The sequence below is a fragment of the Vicugna pacos genome, chromosome 1 (genome assembly GCF_048564905.1).
Source record: "Vicugna pacos chromosome 1, VicPac4, whole genome shotgun sequence".
Taxonomy (NCBI): domain Eukaryota; kingdom Metazoa; phylum Chordata; class Mammalia; order Artiodactyla; family Camelidae; genus Vicugna; species Vicugna pacos.
Window position 1 is genome coordinate 14122680 of NC_132987.1, and position 15039 is coordinate 14137718.

The 15039-nt window shown below is 38.7% G+C and overlaps 1 protein-coding gene across 3 annotated transcripts in view; it reads right to left on the reverse strand.

Annotated features, from left to right (window-relative positions):
- Positions 1–505: 505 nt before the first annotated feature.
- Positions 506–15039, reverse strand: part of TOPBP1 (DNA topoisomerase II binding protein 1) — a 54081-nt gene continuing 39547 nt past the window's right edge. For all 3 annotated transcript variants that reach the window (XM_072954389.1, XM_006214562.4, XM_072954439.1), the window contains 5 exons: positions 12496–12659; positions 11587–11724; positions 5746–5835; positions 5407–5568; positions 506–1320 (listed from right to left, as the gene is read on the reverse strand). In XM_072954389.1, the coding sequence (XP_072810490.1) occupies positions 1177–1320; positions 5407–5568; positions 5746–5835; positions 11587–11724; positions 12496–12659 (698 nt within the window). In that variant the 3' untranslated portion in view covers positions 506–1176. The remainder of the gene's footprint in view (positions 1321–5406; positions 5569–5745; positions 5836–11586; positions 11725–12495; positions 12660–15039) is intronic.

Here is a 15039-nt window from a genome sequence, read left to right on the forward strand (position 1 = left end):
CCTGGTCTCTCCTTGTGACGTCACCAGTTCTGCCAAATTAGGGCCCCACCCATAGGACCTCCTCTAACCGCAACCACCTCCTCGTGAGGTCCGCAGCTGTGAACTAGCTCAAAGCAGGACAGTCTGCAGGACAGGGGTACCCCTTCCTCTGTTTAGACGAAAATCTGACGACAATGTGGTTTGGTGTCCAGGTTAATCCATCACCATTTGAGTTTGCCTTTCAAAAACTCACTAGGAATTGAACAGTCTGCATCAAAATTACAGTCCTAACTGATCTGTCCCTTAAACAAAATGAGGTAGCTTTATATTTGGAAAATTATGGCAATGCACACAGTATTTGGTGGTTAGGTTTAGATTAATAAAGGCTAATGCAATTATGCAGTTCCTTATTTTTTTTAACCCACTAGACACAATATTGCACATAAACAGCAAACACCAGAAACGTAACTAGAAATGTGCTTTTTAGGCTACGTTTCACAAACCTTTTATGGCTTCAATAAGAGAATAGATACCAGAATGTTTTATTTCTTTTTAAAAACTTATCTATTTGAACTTATCTACTTTGAGTCACTACTTTATTCTTCATTGTTTTTATTTTCCAAGTTTTAGTGCCCAAACTTGGCAGACATCATAGAGAAGTTTGTACAAACATGCATATACATATATACACACACATTTAAGTTTAAAGCCTCAGTTCCTCATTAAACCTTGTGCTCAGGCTCCTGTTAAAAAGAGGTAAAATGGTGATGAGAAGATAGAACTCAGGCGAAAAAAGCGAATAAATCCCAATTGACAACTTCCTCGCTGTGAATTAAAGCAGACATTGTAAGGCAAAATCCATCACCTTGCTAAAACTTCCACTAAGCTACAGACCCAGATATGTACAAGAAAATAAATAAACAAAGAGCCCCTTACACACGACAAAGTGGTTTAACGACACGCTAGCTGAGGGGCTGTATTTTGTTGTTATTTCAGGCACCTTTCCATTCAGGGGCAGTTAGTATTTCAGTGATTAAAGTTTCAGGTGTTAAAAACACACTTCAAGCAGGGCCACTGTTGTTACACTGAAGCCGAATCCTTCAGGTTCTTGTCTTTGAAGCACTATACAAATCCATCACAGTAACATCCAGGGTACAAAATTAAAAACATTTAATGCTGGTAACTGAGCAAATGCGATCACTGCACTCTAGGTCGTTTGATTTTATTTTTCTCTGTGGGAGCTTTCCTCTTTTGTGAGGATCCAGGCCCAGGTTCCTTATTGTTCTGAAGAAGTGAGACAGCTTCTGGGAGACAGTAATTTTCTACTTGAGGAGGGGATTCCTGTAAAAGGGAGAAAAGTTTTTTCAGATTTCAAACTGTTCATCAGGTTACAGATTCCTTTACTCTGCTTTCTGACCAGAAAAACTTAAACATTTTCCTTTCAAGGTAGCAATTTTAACACTTGTCACCTTTAGTGAACAGATCCTTTGTGACAAAATTTCACCTTTTATCAAAAAAATAAGTTTATAAGCTCAGGCAGAGTGGGGCCAGCTCAGGTCTTAATGGTTTAATCTGTATAGATTAAATACTGAATATGGAAACTACAGTAAAATACAGTTAATAGTTATCATTTAAGCGTGAGAAGTTATGCTTAGTGTAAATTTTTGAAAATCTTTTTTACTTTATTTTTACAATAAACATGTGAGATAGGTTTTTTATTCTCCATTTTACAGATAAAAAAAGGTTAAATAACACAACGTTACCTACCTAACAGGTGGCAAAGCCAAAATTCATACACTTCTCCACTTAAGTCTGAAACCTTTGCATTTTTCTTCCTTATAACCTTATTACCAACGTTGAAATAAGGACCTTTTCTCTTATTAAAAGTATAATAAAACTTAATCTTCTGGCAACATGGCAGACTAGATAACATGAAAATGAATCACCACAAAATAATGGATAGTTGCCTTTTGATTTAACTCTTCTACAGATAACAAGTATAACTTCCAGCCAAAATATATTAAAAGCAACTACTACAAGGTTTTGTAGAAGAAACAAAATCAGGCTAATACTTGAGGGGAGTTGACAGCTGGAAAGAAAGGAATGGAAGAGGGTGAATTCCTCTTTTCATTTTTTATGTCTTTCAGCCTGAGGAGAAGCCCTGCTGGGTCACACTAACTGGCTAAAACTCTAATAGGAAACCTTGAAGAACCACAGGACAGAACGGCAACCAAAGCACTAGAAAATGACACGGGAGATCCCAGAAAGTGGGAGGGCAGAAACCCAAACTCTGTGTTATAAATGCTGATCAAAGCCTCGCTCGACCGCTGAATCATGTATGTGCAAAGCAACTCAAGGCAAAGCTCCAGGAACCAAGCTGAGGTTTGAGCTGCCACTCACGGCAGGAGCTCAGCCAAGTAAACTGCCAGCTAAACAGATGGAGTGGTACTCTTCAGAGGAACACCACAGAATCTAGTTTCTACAACTGATTCCCAATGTGCGGGATACATCCAAAATTATTACACACACGAAGAAGCAGACTATGATCTACTCTCAGTAAAACAATCACCTCCAAAACGGAAATACTGAAAATTACAAACTGTTCATGAAAGGAATCAAAGACAACCCAAATAGAGATGAGCTGTGTTCAAGGACTGAAAGACTTAACACAGTAAAGATGTAAATCACTCAAACTGATTAATGCAATCCTATCGAAATCACAGCAAGGTGTTTTTTTAGATGAACAAGCTTATCTAAAAATTTACAAATAAAGGTACAGGCAAAAAAAATATATATATATATATAGAGAGAGAGAGGCCCTAGAATAGCAACAATATTGACAAAGAGGAATAAATAGGAAGGAATCACTACCCAATATTAGGGCTTATTATACACATAGTGATTAAGACAGTCTTGCAGAAGGAAAGACACACACAGATCAGTGGGACATAACAGGAAATTCAGAAACAGACCCACACAAAATGCCCAACTGAATTTTGACAAACGTGCAAATGCAACTAAATGGAGGATACTTCTTTTAAGAAATGGTGCTGGAGCAACTGGACACGCCATAGCAATCAAACAAACAAACAAAAAACCCTAACACCCACAACCCCAAATTTTGACCTAAACCTTACACTTTTTGTGAAAATTAGCTCAAAATGGATCATAGACATACAATGTAAAAACTATAAAACATTTTTAAAAACTGTTCTGCAAAAAGCCCTGATAAGAGGATAAAGGTAAATGGATAAATAGATAAGTCATAGACTGAGAGAAAATATGCACAAATACACATCCAACAGAGGACTGGCATCTGAAACACCTGTCAAGGCTCAATGGTAAAAAAAAAAAAAACAACAATTAAATTAGAAAATGGGGCAAAAGACATGAACATTTATTTCAATGAAGAGTGGATATAAACATGGCAAAGAAGCACACAAAAAGATGTTCACTTTGATTAGCCGTGAGGGAAATGCAAGTCAAAACCACAAGAGAGATCATTCATTATATACCAACTGAAATGGCTAAAATGAAAAACAACTAAATGCTGATAAGGACAGAGAAACTGGATCCACTCATGGTAGGAATGTAGAATTATGACCACTCTGGAAACACACACTTGGGCATTCATCCCGGTGCAGTGAAATCTTAACATTCACATATAAACTGTACACAAATGTTTACAGCAGCTTTAATCATAGATCCAAGCTGGAAACAACTCAAATGTCCTTCAGTAGGTTAACGATTAAACTAACTGTGGTACATCTGTACTGCTCAGCAATATATACACAGACCTTCATGACAGTGTATCATTTTAAATTTCAGAAAACTGGGGACAAAAAGAACTTCCTACTAGTTTACAGTTACATATAAAGGATTATGAATCAAAATGGCTTTGGACTACTAAACAGCAATACTAGAAGCAAGGAGACAAGCAATCAAAAAGTCTAACAGAAAGCAGATTTCAACCTAGAATTTGACGCCAGGCCAAACTTCAGTCAAATGTGAGCACAGAAAAAAGAATTTTCACACATAGAAAGTCGTAAGCAATTTACCTCCCATGTGTTCTTTCTCAAGTTACTAGACAAGACCTCCATCAACATGAGAGAGCGTATCAGGATGACACGGGACTCAGAAACAGGAGACCCAACAGAGAAGAGAGACAAAGGATGATGAATGGAGCTCCTGGGATGACGGCAGTGCACAGAAGTAGACAAAGCGTGATCAACCAGATTGCAGCAATGTGACTGAAGACACGTTGAAGGCCGTCATCACCAAGATCCCTGCAGCCACCACATCTAGTTTTTAACCTGAAGTGAGAATACTAGGGTGAGCCTATCTCAGAGTCTTACCTATGCCTGGTTTATCTTGGCCATGAACTTGACATGAAGCTGCTGCTCTCCCCTCCTGAGCCTACTGCCTCACCCTACAGAACTGTTCGGTTTTGACCTATTCATAGGAGCAAGGGACAGGAAATCATGAACTCAGATGCAGAAATACAGAGCAGCTCACTCCCTCTATACGTTTCTCCAGACATTTAGTACCTGATGCACTTTACAACCCTGAGAAAGGCAAGGACACGAATAACCAAAAGTCAGCCAGTGATTGCTTCTGGTGGGGAACGAGGGAGATGCAAGCGGGGAGGAGCAGCGGGGGGCTCCTATGGGTCTCTCAATCTTCTATTTCTTACCCTGGGCACTGGGATGACATTTTGCTGTTCGTTAACCAGGACGTATGTTCTACACACTCTTTTATATGTAAGGGAAAAAATGACAGCACTTGTACAAACACTTAGCACTGCACAGTTTAGGTGACTATTCAGTAGTGGTGCTCATCTTAGATGCACCCGATCAGGAACTTCAGGGGGGATGAGGTACATACAGGAGGGTCCTCCACACTCCCCCAACCCCTGCCCTTTCCAAATGGGTAGAATTTTAAAACCTCACGTCTTAACAAATTGAGATTTTTTAAAAAGTTATGTAGGTGTTCAAGGAGAGCTAGGACTGGCTAACTAATTCCTGGTCGGTATGAATCCCACTGCTTTAGGACAGAGGCTTCCTGTTGATGTTTCAGGCATTCCTTCTGTTAAACCCTGACCAGCTTCCAAACCCAAGCAGCAATGATCACAAAACAGGTGGGTTTTGGCTTCCCCCTATTTCTACACTATTCTGTTTCAAATCCTTTGTGGTAAGACATTTACAACCACATGCCATACTTTGCTGATTCCTGCTGGCATTTAGGCACTCCTGTGTCAGGAAGATTTTTCTTTGCCCACACAAATCACCCAACACAGGCCAATTCTGAACCAGAGCGTAGTGAGCCCTCCAGGGAGCAAACGCTTGAGGGTTTTGTTGTGTATTTCTGTCTCTACGCAGAGAAGCACATCTTTGGTCATGAGGAGGTCAAGGATAGGATCCTACAAACCTGCATAAGATAATCAGCAATGTACTCTGTTTTCAAGCAACGCACGTTCTGGGCAGCAGCTTCTGCTATATTTACTCCTGAGTCTCCTTGTTTCAGTTTATTAAAGTCAGAAAAGAGATGTGTAGCTTCTTTAAATAAAGATACAGAATGACCAGGTAGCACCTAAGGGAAAAACAAGAAGCATCACAATCTGTCAGTGTCCTGAAGTCGTTCAACTGTACAATCTATACGTGAGGATTACCATCTCACAAAACGCCGAAGAGAATCAAGAACTGATCACAGTAACCCTGGTTAGAAATAATCCTTATAAAAAATTCAGTAAGTTGATTTAATACAAACCTTTGCTCCTCCTGACTGAAGAAGGCGTTTGAATCCTGCTTCTCGGGACTGATCAACATGTAAAATAACTTTCCATCCACTAAACGCCCCCTACAAATAAACATAATCAGTGTTGAAATTATTTGGAAAATAAATGACAAAATAATACAAATAATACATTTCATCTGTAGACTTAGTTTTATGTCAAGGAATAATCTTATAACCTTTACTTCTGAGGAACACAGTAACTGTTTTGGTCAGAATACTCTGAAACACACAGCCATGGTGCACAGTACATAGTAGGTCATCAATAAATACTTGAAGAATGAAGGAAAATGATTTAATGGTTAGGTAACATTAAAGCAACTTGACATTTGTGTAGCCTTTTTTAGTATTTTTTTCTTACAATTAATCAAGAGTAGAGCCTAAATAACAGTAGATTAGATGGAATCTCCACTGTATTTCTCTTGAAAGTGCAAACTGGAAACATGAAAGAGAATCAAGGCTAAAAAGGACTTGGAGACAGCAGAGAACTCAGAATACAACACAAAAGACGATATAACTAGGGTTCTTAACCTTTTTGTGAGCCACGGACCCCTTTAGCAGTCTAGTGAAACCTATGGCTCTGTCCTCTAAGTAATTTTTTAAAAATAACAGTTTTATTGAGATGGAATTTCCATACCACATGAATTTTTTTAATGTTCAAAATGAAGTATAAAGTATTACGAAGGAAACCATTTATTGAAAATTATCAAAATGTTTAAAAAATTATGACATAATAGATGTGCTTCTACATTAAACCCATCATAAGTTGAAAATATCATTTAGTCAAAAATGCATTTAATACACCTAACCTATCAAACACCATTGCTTACAGCAGCCTAGCTTAAACCCGCTCAGAACACTTACATTAGCCTATGGCTGGGCAAAATCATCGAACACAAACCCTATTTTTTAACAAAGGGCTGACTAGTTCATGTAACTTATTGAACGCCTTACTGAAAGGGAAAGCCAGAATGACTGTGAGTGTACTGCTTGTTCACCCCTGTGATCGCGCGGCTCACTGCCACTGCCCAGCATCACGAGAGAGGGCTGTGCTGCATGTCGCTAGCCCGGGAAAAGTTCAAAATCAAAATACAAGATTCAAAGTATGGTTTCTACTGAATGTGTACCACTTTTGCACCATCGTCAAGTTGAACCATCACAACCTGGGGACATCTGTGTGTACTATAATTTTAAGTAGTGATGAACAATATTTCAAGATACTTGCAACTGTTAACACAAGCAAAAATATCTGATTTCCATGGGGCAGAGTCACAGATCTTGTTAATAGTGTTGTGGTTTGTTGCCTCGACTTCTAATGAAGGAAATGTGAACTTTCAATTAGAGGTTAGTAAAAACAAGGATGTATTTTTTCCTTCTTGAATTTGATCTATAAACTTTGGGAGAGTCGGTGGACCTCAAGCTGAGAACCCCTGGAGATAGATGCTGAAGAGATTCTTTGGAAGAAATATAGTATGGGTCACATTTTACAGATATAAATGATTTTTAAAAGAACGATCAACATATAGATATATACCTTACTGTCGAACACAATTAGAAGAATTAGGAATTAACACTAAGCTGAATTTCGGATGCCCAAACTAAGTATATCAACCAAGGGATAAAAAATAGAATTATTATTTTGTCAAGCATATTTTCTTAAAAAGTTTACAATTTGGAGGAGAAGACTGCCAGTCAAGATGGCAGGACCATGAGCTCGCCTCTCCTCACAACTACAACCATAACTGACTGCTAGACAACCATCAAAAAAAAAAAAAAGACTGGAACCTAGCAAAAATGATCTTTTTCAACTGGAAACATAAAGGGAACCACAGTGGGACGGTAGGAGGTGTGTGCATGTGATATAATTGGGCCCCATACCCGCCAGGTGAGTGACCCACAAGCTGAAGAACAAGTTGCAGAGGCCCTCCCCCAGAAGTAAGAGTTGTGAGCCCCATCTCAGGCTCCCCAGGCCACGGTTCCACCACTGGGAGGAAGAGGAGACCCCAGGACATCTGGTTTTGAAGGCCAGTGGGGCTTAACTACAGGAGCCCCATGGGACTGGGGGAAACAGAGACTTCACTCTCTTGGGAAGCGTACACAGAATCTTGTGCGTGCCAGGTCCAAGGACAGAGGCAGTAATTTCATAGGAACCTGGGCCAGGCCTGCCTGCTGGTTTTGGAGGGTCTCCTGGGGACGTAGGAGATGGCTGTGCCTCACTCAGGGGACATAAAAACTGGTGGTGGACATTTCAGGAGTGTTCATATATACGAGCTTTCCTGGAGGCTGACATCTTGATTAGATCATCAGCACGAAGGCCTAGCTCCATCCAACAGCCTGTAGGCTTAAGGACTGGGAAGCCTCAGGCCAAACAACATACTGGGTGGGAACACAGCTCAACCTGCCAGCAGACTTCCTGAGCCACAAACACCTCTAGACATGGCCCTACCCACCAGAGGTCCCGGACAAAACTCCACCCAGCAGTGGGCAGTCACCAACTCCTCCTGCCAGAAAACCTGCATAAGCCTCTAGTCCAGCCTCACCCACAAGGGGCAGATACCAGAAATAAGAAAGCAACAATCCCAAAGCCTGTGGAAGGAATCCACAAACACAGGCCAGACTCTGCACTGGGACCAGCTGAACCCTGGCCCTTGGGTAACAAGAGAGGAGTGTACTGATGGGACGCATAGGACGTCTCCCACAGAGAGCCACCTCTCCAAGGTCAAGAAACGTAACTAACCAACCTAAAAATACAAATAGAAAGACAGACAATATGAGGCCACAGAGGAGTATCTCACAAGCCAAGGGACAAGATAAAATCCCAGAAGAAATAAATGATGAGGAGATAGGCAATTTATCTGAGAAAGAGTTTAAAGTAATGATGGCAAAGATGTTCAGAGAACTCAAGAGAAGTACAGATGCACAGAGTGAAGTTTTTAGCAAAGAGCTGGAAAATATAAAGAATGCCCAAACAGTGTTGAAGAATAAAACTGAAATGAAAAAAACACTAGAAGGAACCAAGAATAGATTAAATGAGGCATAAAAATGGATCAGTGAGCTAGATTAGAGGAAATACTATTGCAGAACAGAAAAAAAGAAAAAAGGTTAAAGAAATGAGGATAGTTTAAGAGTACTCTGGGACAACATGAAGCAGTAATATTTGCATTATAGGGGTCCCAGAAAGAGGAAAGAGAAAGGACCTGAGAAAATTTTTGAAAAGATAACTGAAAACATCTTCAACCTGGGAAAGGAAATGGTTACCCAAGTCCAGGAAGCACAGAGAGTTCTACACAGGATCAACTAAACAGGGGAACACACCAAGGCTCACAGTAATCAAACTGACAAAAATTAAGGATAAGGAGAAAATATTAAAATCAGCAAGAGAAAAGCAACAAATAACATACAAGGGAACTCCCATTAGGTTACCAGCTGATTTTTCAGTAGAAACTCTAGAGGCTGGAAGGGAGTGGCAAGATATATTTAAAGTGATGAAAGGGCAAAACTTACAACCAAGAATATTCTATCCAGGAAGGCTCTCATTCAGATTTGATGGAAAAATCTAACGCTTCACCGATAAACAAAAGCTAAAAGAATTCAGTACCGCCAAACCTGCTTTATAACAAATGTTAAAGGAACTTCTCTAGTCATCAAACCACAAGAAAAGAGAACATAAAGAAAAAAGAAAAAAAAAAACCTACGAAAGATTGTCTTGGCAATTTGATGTCTTCTATGGTTCCATAATAAATTTTGGAATTGCTTGTTTTAGTTCCGTGAAAATTGTCAGGAGTATTTTGACTGGGGTTGCACTGGATCTGTGGATTGCTTTGGGTAGTATGGCCATTTTGACACTGTTGGTTCTTCCAATCCAAAAGCACAAGAAATCTTTCCATTTCTTTGTATCATCTTCAATTTCCTTCATCAATGTTTTACAGTTTTCAGAGTATAGGTAACCTCCTTGGTTAAGTTTATTTCTAGGTATTTTGTTGTTTTTAATGCAATGGAAATGTTTATGCCAATGATAAAACTCTGATTTTTGGAGTGAAGGGCCACAAATGGCTAAATATCCTTCTTTTCTATGGGGTAACAGCTACAGGAATCCTGGGAATTGCTGCTAATATTGGGGCAGTCCTATCTCCCCTCATCATGATCCTAATGATGTATTCTCCCCACCTGCCCTGGATCATCTATGGAGCCTTCCCCATCCTCGCTGGTCTTATTGGCCCGCTCTTTCCTGAAACCAGGAATCAACCTCTGCTTGACTCCATCCAAGATGTGGAAAAGGAGAGAAGAGGTTCAAGAAAAGCAAAGCAGGAAGATACCTTCATAAAACTGAGAGTTTTAAGGAATTCCAGTAACTAACTGCTGATTCAAGAGCAAAATAAAAGAAAAAATGAGATAATGCCTAGAAGCTGGGAAATTTTATAAAATAAATGCATGAACATATAGTGGAAAAACAGGAAGAAAAAAAAAAAAAAGGCCCAGCAGATTCAAGAAAAACTTCTACCTCTCCCTTGACTACCTATAAGAATTCAGATAGGGGACCTGGCCTAGAAAGAGCACGGCTACCAGAGACAGCTTTTTATGTGAAAGATCCATCTGTATGGCAGGGCAAACATCTAATTACCAAACATCTGCTCTTATCATCCTGTGAATCACTTCTGCCCTCTGAAGCCTCAAGCTCCTACCCCATTCCCTAGCTCAGGATGAGATGTAAGCCTCATCTGCCCGACTTACCCTTGGATCTCATTTTTTTTTTTTATGGTGCTCCCTTTAACAAAATTAAATTTGGTTTTTCTCCTGTTAATCTGTCATATGTCAATTTGATTCTTAGACCAGCCAAAGAACCTAGAAGGGAATGAGGGAAAATTTTCTCCCCTACAGCCTACTCTCCTGGGGTAAGTGAGAAGGGTTTAATGAAGAATGCTCCAAGACAAGGTTAAGGTAAACCAACAAGGAATGGCACAGTATCATGGGGTGAGCTGAGAACTGAGTTCTGGGAGGGGTGCCCACACACAAAAGCCATCATCAATACAAGAATGCAGCTAATGAAAATCCACAAGGAGGGAGGGTGGCAGTCAGAATACATCATCCATCTCCCTCTACTGCCCCACTCCAACGTCCTGCTAGTGCTTCCCATCACCAGAAGGTAAGTGAGCCCAGTGATGTGGGCCACAGAGCAAGGCCAAGAAGGATGTGGAGTAAACCCAGAGGGACAAACAGAGTAACCAATGCGATCATTCAAAAATTATGAGTGTATACAAACATTTAACTACAAGAGATCCATCACATCATTGTTTGTAAAAGCAAAAATATGGAAATGACCTAAATGATACAAAGGGAAAAAAACCGTTACCCACATGAGGGCAGAGATGATCTTGCCCATTTTCATATATAAACTGCAGCACCTGGAATAATGTCTTGCTTAGAAAATATTCCTTAAACATTAAAAATGCTAGTGTGGGGGTGTGTTTATGGTCATGGAAAAGATGTTCATAATTTAGTTTAAAAAAACAGGTTACAAAATAATGTGGTAATGATCCCATTTTGTTTGATAGCTAGCTTCACAGATAGACGATGCAGGTTTGGAAAAACATACATGGGGATGGTCACAGTAATTGATGGTGCTCTAAGGGAGGCTGTTTTGTTCTGTTTGATTTGTTTTTATGTTTCATTTTCTGATTTTGCTGTAATGAAAACAAACTGCCTTTAAAATAAGAACATACAGCTTTTTTCAGATTTATAAAAAAAAATTTTACAACCTGGAATAGTCATGACACTGAATACCATTTACACTACCTACATAATTATATACATTAATACCTCGACAATGCCTGATTCTTGTCTTTGCTGGATTTTCTTCCTCCATCTCATTGCTGCAAGTGCTAGTTTTCGTTGCTGTGCGTTGATTCCAGTCAAAACATCAAGTATGGAACTACTTCCCCATTCATAGTCTTCTTCCTAGAGAATTAGCCCAACAAACTTTTGAGTTCCTACAATATATCCTGAAGGAGGTCACAATCCAGTGAGAGTTATAAAAGCTACACATTCAATTCCTATAAATACAAAGAGTACTGAGTAAGCATCAGTTTATGAGCATGGAGGAAATGTAGATTAATTTGGCTTCATGTAAGAGTCAAGTACATTGGTTTTAATTAGAAATCAGAAAAATATTGCATACTTTTCTAAGAAACACATTTAACTACATCTTAGCAACTGGTAATATTTAAGATCATTAGGCTTCACCTACTGCAAGATGAACTTCACAGAAGGACCTGGTGTCAGAGGAGATCTACATTAACAGCTTGATTACCTGTCTATAGAAGAGATCCCTAAGGGATCTTGATTGAAAACTTCAAAAACTACATGATAGATATTACTGTGAAAGTCAGTTAGGAACCAAAATATTTCAAGTCACTAGTTAATATTTTATGGATTGGCAATAAAGATAAAAGCTTATGAGATAATCCTGTAATTTTCTAATGTTATTTCAATTAAAAAAAATCCATTCAAATTATAGTAAATAAAACTGATATAACTAAGAATCTGCATCTATGATCCTCAAATTTTTTTGCTTTAACTGTTAACAGGAACCTTATAAAATTAGTATAATTTAATTGGTCATATCTGGTTATTTCAATTACATGAACAGTCACTATATGTACTGGAACCAATTATTAAGATGTTTACTTTTAAAGAAAAACCACCCTTCACATTAATTTGAATACACACCGGCACGAACCGCCCAGCAGTCCTGCATGCTTCAAGGTAGGAGCGATGAAGCACCCACTTCCCAGCTGCCACTGAGCCTAAATACTTCTCGTTTCGAAGCGGATGTCCCACAACAATGTGTGTACAGTTGGGATCAAAGCACTGCTTCTCAATCACTAATCCACCTTAATTAGAGAAAAATTGGTACTTTATTGATTCTTAAATTTTTCCTCAGAAAAATGTATCTCAACTATTCATAGAAATTACTTATGAACAAAATGCCCCCCAAAACCCAAAAACCCTTGACTGACAATTATTTTACTTTACAAATTTTTTTAATAACATAATGTTTATTATGAAAATTTAAAACACAAAAGTAGATAAAACAGTAAAATGAATCTCCATACACTGACTACCTAGGTTCTAAAATTATCAAAGTTTTGCCATCCTTACTTGAATCTAACCGCCTTTCCTGCTTAACCATTTTAAAGCAAATATAAGACATCATCTGACTCTACTCCTATGTATTCAGTATGCATCTCTAAAATATATGGAAATTTTCTTATACAGCTATAATGCCATTATCAGATCTATTATAGTTAACAAAAACTCCTTCCTATCTCAATAGTGAATCTTCACTTTCCTGCTTGTCTGCCATTGGTTTGTTACAATTAAGATATAAAAAGAAATAGACTACAAAGGCCACAAACTGCAGCTGGTCATTGCACCTGTTAAGTCTCTCAACTACCATAGCAAATTTCAAGCACTGAATATATATAACCAGGGAGATGGAGGTCAAAAGGAAGCATCTACAGCTAAAAGCAAAAGAGATTTTTTGTGAGTGGAAATAATGTCAGTAGATCAACACAGACACTCGGGAGCAAAACACACACTAGGTAAACCTCTGTTTACCTAGTGTAAACAGGTGGGAGCTGAACCCTCCTCTCAGATACGTATGTATGAAGTCTGACTTTGAGGAAAGAAGGCATAAGGAAATATAAGCTTATGTAAAGCATGGCTTTTGGTTTATACTTCAGAGGTTAACCTGACTACTGGTTAGACAGAGCTGTATTAAGGACTTCCTAAGATTTCAACAAAACATTGGATCTCATGCTTTACAGAGGTCTCTAATGATAATAGCAGCAAGAGTTTCTGAGCACTTACTGCAAATATGCAAGGGACTAAAGAAAGTGCTCCAGATTATTAACTCATTTAATCCTCACAACTCTATGAAGGTATGTTTCTGTTATTATCTGCAATTTACACATGAGGACACAGGTAGAGTAACTCACCCAGGATCACAGCGACGGAAGGACAAGACGGTAAAAATTCCATTATTCATATCAATATCTAATTCTATGTAACAAATTTATACTGTGATCCAGACAACATAATGGATTTATTTATGTACAGCAGTTGGGCAGCTGGCGACAGTTGCTTCATTTATACAATGAAGGGTATCTATGCATTCTAGTATCAAAAACCCTCTAGTCACAGACTCCCAGTTCCAGCAGAGTCTGTACCCATCTGCCTCTGCACTCTGTCCTCCTCTAGATAAGTCTCCGTTAGTTGCTACTACTCTTGCCAACAGTTTACAGAGATGGAACAAACTGTAGGAGACAGACATGCGAAAGCATTCCATTTTGCTGAGCTCTAGGTAAAGCTTAGCAATTCTAACTTACAGCTCCAACACAAAGTGTTCTATGTGAGTAAAGTTTCCATGAAACATAGCTTCTCAAGAGTACAACTGTATCTAATAGAAACCTAAAAAAAAAAGTGTATCACGGTTCTCCACATACTTAAAAGGGTAGCACTAAATGATACTAAATCTTTCTTGATGACTCAGGGCCACTATTATAAAAAACCATTATTTCTTAATGTTTGCTATGTATAAAGCTATCACATTAAGTTCTCTTCCTATGATGTTCTTAACTCTATAGGGCTGCTCTGTCCAATACAGTAGCCTTTAGCCACATATGGTTACCTAACACCTGAAGCACAGCCAGTCCAAACTGAGATATGCTAGAAGGGTAAAATATATCCCAGATTTCAAAGACTCAGCAGGAAAAAAAGGTAAAATATCTCACTCTCTCACATATTTTATGCAAATTACATGCTGAATATATTTTGCATATACTAGGTTACGTAAAATATGTTTAAAATTAATTTCACTTGTTTCTTTTTACTTTTAAACATGTAGCTACTAGAAAGTTTCCAGTGACATATGTGGCTCATATTCCATTTCTACTGGACAGCGCTGCTCGGAGTGGCTTCCAGAATGGTGTCCGATAGAGAGCCTGACAACTGGTGGAGTAAGACTATCACACCAAAGGGAGCTCCTCTCCGGGTATCACTGTCCCTTCAACTTCATTAAAATGTGGTTTTAATTATATTGTAAGTTTATAATTTCGTTAATTTTGTCCGAGGTTTCAACAATGAACAAATGCTCAAAGCAGCACAAGAGAGTCTCAAATCATAATAGTTGGTTTCAATCTAAAGCTTTCAATCCCATGACCCAGTGACTTTAGATTTAGATTAGAGCTTTATAAAATCAAAGTTCCAGTG